The sequence below is a fragment of the Echinops telfairi genome, unplaced genomic scaffold (assembly GCF_000313985.2).
Source record: "Echinops telfairi isolate 266 unplaced genomic scaffold, ASM31398v2 ScPeMD7_2;HRSCAF=8, whole genome shotgun sequence".
Lineage (NCBI taxonomy): Eukaryota > Metazoa > Chordata > Mammalia > Afrosoricida > Tenrecidae > Echinops > Echinops telfairi.
Genome location: NW_022103898.1, coordinates 69823330 through 69830300, shown reverse-complemented (window position 1 = coordinate 69830300; position 6971 = coordinate 69823330). Strand labels below are relative to the sequence as shown.

General features: G+C 45.0%; 1 protein-coding gene across 1 annotated transcript; it reads right to left on the bottom strand.

Annotated features, from left to right (window-relative positions):
- Positions 1–2782: 2782 nt before the first annotated feature.
- On the bottom strand, positions 2783–6922 carry AVPR1A (arginine vasopressin receptor 1A). The gene is made up of 2 exons (XM_004700484.2): positions 5932–6922; positions 2783–3206 (listed from the first exon to the last, which is right to left on the bottom strand). The coding sequence occupies exons 1-2, from the start codon at positions 6920–6922 to the stop codon at positions 2920–2922; spliced, it is 1278 nt and encodes a 425-aa protein (XP_004700541.1). The 3' UTR covers positions 2783–2919.
- Positions 6923–6971: the final 49 nt, after the last annotated feature.

Below are 6971 nucleotides of genomic sequence, written 5' to 3'. Positions count from 1 at the left end.
CCTATACTTACATGGATGCTTTCTTGTAACTTGCAGGATTTTCTCACAGGTAACTCAGACTAACAAAATTGGTGATGCCCTGTGGCTGTTCTTGACTACAAGCCAGCATTTGACATGGTATCTCAAGTCCTCTCTTAGGCCAGGAAAAGGAAATCTTCCCCCATTCCCCCAAGACACATTTTTCCTCCTTACCACCTATAGTTTTCCTCTTTATGAAATGGGACTCTTTCCCTTTGCACATTTGTTTTAGGAAATATCAATGTCATTTTTGGATGCATAACATAAGCAACTTGTTACGATAAACTTCCAAGCCTAAACTCCAGAGAATACGACTATATACTTGTTAGTGCTGCACATAGGCCTAAAGCAGAGCCTATGCAGCTATTCTCTCCAAACCTTTTCCTACTCTCTCCTGATGTATTTGAAAGCAGAAAATACAGATGGAGAGGTAGGCATGCACCTTCTTTGGCAAGACATTCCCAGAAATGAGACTCATATTGAATTGTGTTACTCGGGGAACATGTCAACGTTGTAAAACAGATTCTAGGTAAGAACCAAAAGGTTGTTATTTTAGAACTGGACACAGAAGAAAGTGCGCCAAGCCTGGCCCTATTGAAAAGGCTTTAGCTGCTGGGTCAAAAAGAACCTGTCATCAGGGTTGACCATGTTCGAGTTGGCCAAGACGCAGCGACTCATCTTTTAGTTGGTGGTTCCCACTGGGCAGTGCCTTGTAAGAGGTATGTTTGTTATTTTGGGAAAGAAGAATTGGAAACCCTGAGGGCTTAATCTTCATAAAGCATTTGCAAGCATTTTTAAGGGCATATCAATGCAGGGAGTCACACAGCTGAGAGTTTTGAAAGAGAAGAATGAAGAGGAGTGCCGCGGGGCTTCCAGCTTCTCTCAGTGCCGGCTAGTCCTTATCCTCCTCTCTACAAACAGGTGGGGGTGGGGGTGGGGGCAAAAACAAAACAAAAGGAATGTTCCTTTAGCTAGTGCCCAGGCACACGCAATAACTATATTAAAAGCAAGTGTTATTTCTTCTGAGGGATACAAAATAGGTATCATGAAACTATTGCCTAGTCTCTCAAAAGGAGATGCTAGATAAAATAGCTTGGAGAAAACAAAACACTGAGTTCCGCTCATAAAACAACGCGATGTCAATCACCGAGAAGTATAATAATTTACCTCTGTCTAGGAATGAACACCACTGATGCCCTTGGCTGACTTTGATTTACCTGAATGTCAAGGAATCTGCCGAAATACCGAACTCACTGCGATGGAGGCTGCTCCCAGTCTGAGCAACCCTCCAGGGCAGTGCCGACCAGACCCAGACAGTTTCCCGGGCGCGCGGCCATTGCCCTCAGAAGGCTGTGCTTTGGGGTGGCTGCTGCGGACATGCGGGCTCTGAAGGGAAGCAAGTTCTATCTTGAAATCAGAAAATGTCGTCAGGGCGGAGAGGCAGACTTAGTGGCCGCTGGCCATGCTTTCCAGTGAATCAGCAGAGCTATATTTAAATTTTAGGATTTTATATCGCAGATGTGAAACCAACCAATTTTAGCTGATGAAAAACAAACGGGGGTGGGGTGGGGGTGGGGGAACCCGTTGTGTAATTCTGAAGATTCCCAAGAGTATCATACAAGCAAGTAGGAGCGTTTGAACAGCACTGCACAGTTTATGGGGCCCTTTGCCCAAACACCTGTATTTGAAATCAGTCCTCCCAACAGCCCAGTGAGATAGGTAACCAACAAACAGCCAAGGGAATAGAGACTTCATCTGTTTTTCGTAATGAAGGCAGACTAGGCACGTGGGGAGTTCCCTTTACACTCCTCACATGCTACTTCTCAATTCTGAAACTGCTAAATATTCCATATATGAGAAAGAGAAAGAAAGGAGAAATCATTTTGATACATGGGGGGGGGGGGGTGCATTTGATATCCTGATTCTCTTCTTTGTGAATCTGGATTCCCTAGGCAGGATGCCTTACAACACTGACCACCAGGTCTGGACAGCATTGAGGAAGTCTGAACACCTCGAAGCAATCCTTTCCCTACTTTTCTAGTAAAATTGGGCCTTCCCCAGACCAGGTTGGCTTTAAAGCAACCTCTCAGTAGGAGGGGAAAACAACAGCAGGATAAGGGGCCAGTTGACAGAGTTTTCTGTAATCCTTGGACATTAGCAACGATGGTGCTTTTCGGAGCCAATAAACCACGAGGAAGCTCGGAGAGCACGGCCAGTTCCAAACACACTGTTTTGAAATGTAGGGTGATTTATAGCTTCTCATGGAAATTTCTCCTTTCATTCTGAACAGTTCGCTGCTTTCTCAACACACCCTCGCCCCCAGACCTTCCCAGAGCACTCATCCCATCTTCAGGTCACTACTTCAGGCTGAGTTTTCTGATGCAAAATCGATTTTGAATTTTCTGATGTAAAAAGTGATTTTCCCGGAAGGAACCATAATTTCTCTGAAGTCTCTCCTGAGTCCTTTCTAGATTCACTCTGTTCAGAAAGTTGGGCCATTTACCCTGGCCTAACAGTAAATGCCCTTTACATCCATCAAACCTTAGTTATGCCAGGAACTTTTCTTTTGTTAAAAAAGGAACCAACAAGAAAAATATAAAGCCAGGGTGGTTGTGATTTTTCTACTAGACACAGAATACCTGTTACATGTCTGGGAATTAGAAGCACAGATTTTAGTCTATTGTCTTTTATGAACAGTTCATATAAAATAAAATAGTCCTTGGTAATAGTGATATGAAAATGCAACTAGAAACACAGCCTTGTCCCCAATGAATAGATTTATATTTATACTTATTCTATGGTCATTGGTTGTCACGATTTCTAGTCTATTCAGCAAATTGACACACACCCCCCCCCGCCCCCAAAAAAAATCTGTTTCAAGAGTCTGTATAAATAAGGAGCTCAGGTTGAAACAGGAATGAATTTTATGGACTTGGAAGATTTAGGTGAGTCTTTCCAGATATTGGTACTATTTGTTGGGCTTCGGTTGTTGGTGTAAGAAGTCTGTCTCCTGCTCATGCTGTCCGAATCTTCTTTGTTGAATTGTTGCTTCATTTTTCGGCAGCATGGGAAGCTTTGGACACAGTCTTGCAGGAGATGTCCACTGAAAAACATGTATATCCAGGGATTGCAGCAACTATTCAAGGAGGCCAGTAAGGCAGTGATGGTGATGGCAGGGTTTTCTGAATCTGTGTGAAAACATAAGGGCATATTATTTCAGTAGTCAAATTCATGTAACTGAAAAACTCATTTTTCTATTGACTTTTGAACTAGGAAAAAGAAATATGGGTTACTATCGAAAATGAATCATTTTGCTGATTAGAGAAATGGGTGGTGTATGAAATCTAACCCGGTCATAACACCTTATTCTAAGTGAGATGTCTTGAAATTAATTAATATATTTTAAGTTGTGTTAGAATTTTGAAGTAAAATGTAGGCAAACCACAAGAAAGTTATTCTCAGATTAAGAATATGAAATCACTCGTTTTAAAAATCCTTGTATCCTTTATAAAAGTAGCACTAACATAATTTCTTGGGCACAGCATTTAAGGAATAACTTCAATTTCAATAAAACTTCACGAATCTATAACCACACCTACTAAATTGTATGCATCAAAATAGCATAGACAACAGTGTGGTATCGTGGACCACAGTTAAATTTTTTTCAATATACTAATCATATTCTTAAGAAAATTGTACAGAAAGGACTTACTGAAAGAGGTCCTTGAAGGATATAAAATTTAGTTGTTTTTCTTTGATTAATTAAACATTTGGCTGGATTTTGACAGAAAGCAATATTTAATTGCCTAATTTAAATCATTTAAATTAATTTATTGCTATAAACTTGGGGCTTCTCACGCTTATGTCACAACAAATTACAGGCTATTTAATCACATTCTATGCTAAGACTGCCTGTAATCACGATCCTTGACTAAGTCTATATTTAAAAATAAAAAGGAAATCATCAACCTACCCTTGCATAAATGAGGAAGATCTGAGTAATTTTATCCAAATCTAAGGAGTCTTGGTAGCAGAGCGGGTTCTGCTTTGGGCTCACAAGCTTAGCAGTTGGAAGCCATCAGAACCCACCAGCCCCTCCTTGAGAGAAAGCTGATGTTGTCTGCTCCTGGACACAGTGAGTCTCAGAAACCCTGCACAGGGTCATCTTCCAGGTCGACAGACTGCTCCCTAGAACTAGAGCCAAGAATGGCAAAGCTTCATCTTACATACTTTGGACATGTCATCAGGAGAGACCAGTCCCTGGAGAAGGACATCATGCTCGGTAAATAGAACCCAAACCAAACCAAACCAAACTCCCTGCCATCGAGTTGATGCCGACTCATAGTGACCCTGCAGGACAGGGTAGAACAGCCCTGTGAGTTTCTGAGACGGTAACTCTTTTTCTCGAGGAACAGCTAGTCATTTCGAACCATTGACCTTATGTTCAGCAACCCATGTAAACCATTATGCCACCAAGGCACCCTTTGGGAAAGTAGAGGGACATCAAATAAAGAAGTCCCTCCACGAATGGATTTTGACATAGTGGCTGCCACAATGGGTTCAAGCGAAGGAACAATTGTGAGGATGATGCAGGTCTGGGCAGCGTTTTGTTTTGTTGTGCTTGGTGTCGCTGTGGGTCAGAACGAAGTCAATGGCCCCTAACACCAACATCAACAAAATTATCTGGATGGCAGTGAGTTTGGGTTTATCTGTGGGTTTGGGCTGATAAATTTATAATCCATATGGCTTTCTGATTTGATAATATTAAGAAGTTATTAAAATCAAGCAAAACAAGATATAGTTAACAAAAAGGGTGCCTTGTATTTTCATAGCCTGTCATGGGTATTATAGGCATCCAAGAATTTTTATCTCTACAAATTAAATTCACACTCATGTGGGATTAATATATTATCCTATAGCAATTCCAAATACCAAAAGGAATCAGCTCCTCTCACACACCTATTTCCAGCTCCAATTGTTAGTTAGCTTTAGCATTCCTGTAACATAATCATGATTGATCTGGGAAAAAGTTTAATTTGCTTACTAAAAGAAAAAAACAAAAGAGGCACCTGGTTGGTGGTGGTGCTTTTATATCAGTCAGGGGCAAAGCAGAGTGGCAAAAAAAGAAAAAAACAAGATGCAACATAAAGGGATACTTTTTTGTATAGTAGATCTGTCAAAACAATTTATCACGCCTGTTCAGGAATTAAAATCAAGCAATCTAAGTAGATGCAAAAAACATTCTCAGTAAACCACTGAACATACTCGTGTGGAGAAGTGTGTATAGCTGTATGGTCAAATTAGTGATGAAAGACAAATGAACTAATTAACAAATGTAGAGTTTGTCCATAATTCTGTTTTGACACAATATTAAAAAGGCTAAAGGGATTATTTGGGGGGGATTATGATATGGAATGTCACTTAAGTGCTAAATTAGAATTCATGATTTAATCTTTCTCCAGAAAAAAAAATCTTTTTTAGGCCCTGGTCCTTGGAGCATAACTTCAACATTTTATATCAAGTGTAATACTTTCACAATTTTTATACAAAGCAGTTGTGGCCTTTCAATTATTTTCCTGTACCCAACAGACTTGAAAGCCAGGGGTTAACACCGTGGTGGCAAAAGCATCACTCGGTATTGTGTTGTGAGGCTGCCTCTGGAGTACAATTTCTGGATGTGCGGTTTTAGGATCCTTGCAGGCTACAAAGGCAGCTACCTGCGCCCATCTCAGATCTACTGAATCAAAAGGTGCGGACTCCGGGAATTTGCACCTTAACAATTCCCGGAGGTGATTGTTAGGCGGGCAGAAGTTAAAGAAGCACTGCCCCGAAGGAGATTACAGGAAAGACTCCCTTGGCCACAAACTCCCACAGCTCGACCCATGCCCCTGCCACCACGCTTCCAGTACCTACCGACCCAGACCGACGTCTCATCCCAGACGGACCACATCTGGATGATGAAGAAGGGCGCCCAGCAGACGATGTAAGACGTCACGATCACTAAAGTCATCTTCACCGTGCGGATCTTGGCGCGGGAAATGGTCTTCACGCTGCTGACGCAGGGCTCCAGCAGGAGGCCCTTGTGGAAGGCGCTGCCCGCGGTGCCCGCGGCGCCCGCGGCGCCCGCGGCGCCCTTGTCCTTGCGGGACGTGGTCTTCTCGCGGACGTTGCGCCAGATATGGTAGCAGATGAAGCCGTAGCAGGTGCCCAGGATGATCACGGGCGCCACGAAGATGCCGCCGGTCATCCAGGTCACATAGGCGCGGGGCCCCCAGGGCTGGACGAAGGTGGCCCAGCAGTCGTACGCCTTGGTGACGTTGTTCACCTCGATCATGGAGAAGATGAAGTACTGGGGCGTGCTCAGCACGAAGCTCAGCACCCAGGCGGCCGCGATCATGAGGCGCGAGCGGCGCGCCGGCTGCTGCAGCGTCTTGAGCGGGTGGCACACGGCGATGTAGCGGTCGGCGGTCATGACCACTAACATGTAGGCCGACGCGAACATGCCCAGCACCTGCAGGTGCTTCACCACTCGGCACAGCCCGTCGGGGCCGCGGAAGCGGTAGGTGATGTCCCAGCAGAGCTGCGGCAGCACCTGGAAGAAGGCGACGGCCAGGTCGGCCAGGCTGAGGTGGCGGATGAAGAGGTGCATGCGGGACGTTTTGCGCGGCGTGCGGTGCAGCGCCAGCAGCACGCTGCTGTTGCCCAGGACAGCCACCACGAAGGTCACGGCCAGCACGGCGATCTCCAGCTTGGCCAGCTCCTCGTTCCGCACGTCCTGCTCCTGGGCGCTCCCTTCCTCGGGCGCCTCGGCCTCCCGGCTCAAGTTTGTGATCCCGGGGGCCGGGGGCCACCACGAGCTGGAGTTGTCCGCGGGGCCCTCGCTGGAGTCTCCCGAGAAGCCCATGCTGTCCCTCCGATGTCCCTTCCGACCCCCCTCGGAGGCCCCCGCCCGC

Bases quoted from the DNA above. Each gene is read 5' to 3' on its own strand.
- AVPR1A (XM_004700484.2), bottom strand. From the start codon at position 6,922: ATGGGCTTCTCGGGAGACTCCAGCGAGGGCCCCGCGGACAACTCCAGC. The intron at 3,207-5,931 runs GTAGGTACTGGA...GTTTTCACACAG, and splicing joins TGAGACGTCGGTCTGGGTCG to ATTCAGAAAACCCTGCCATC.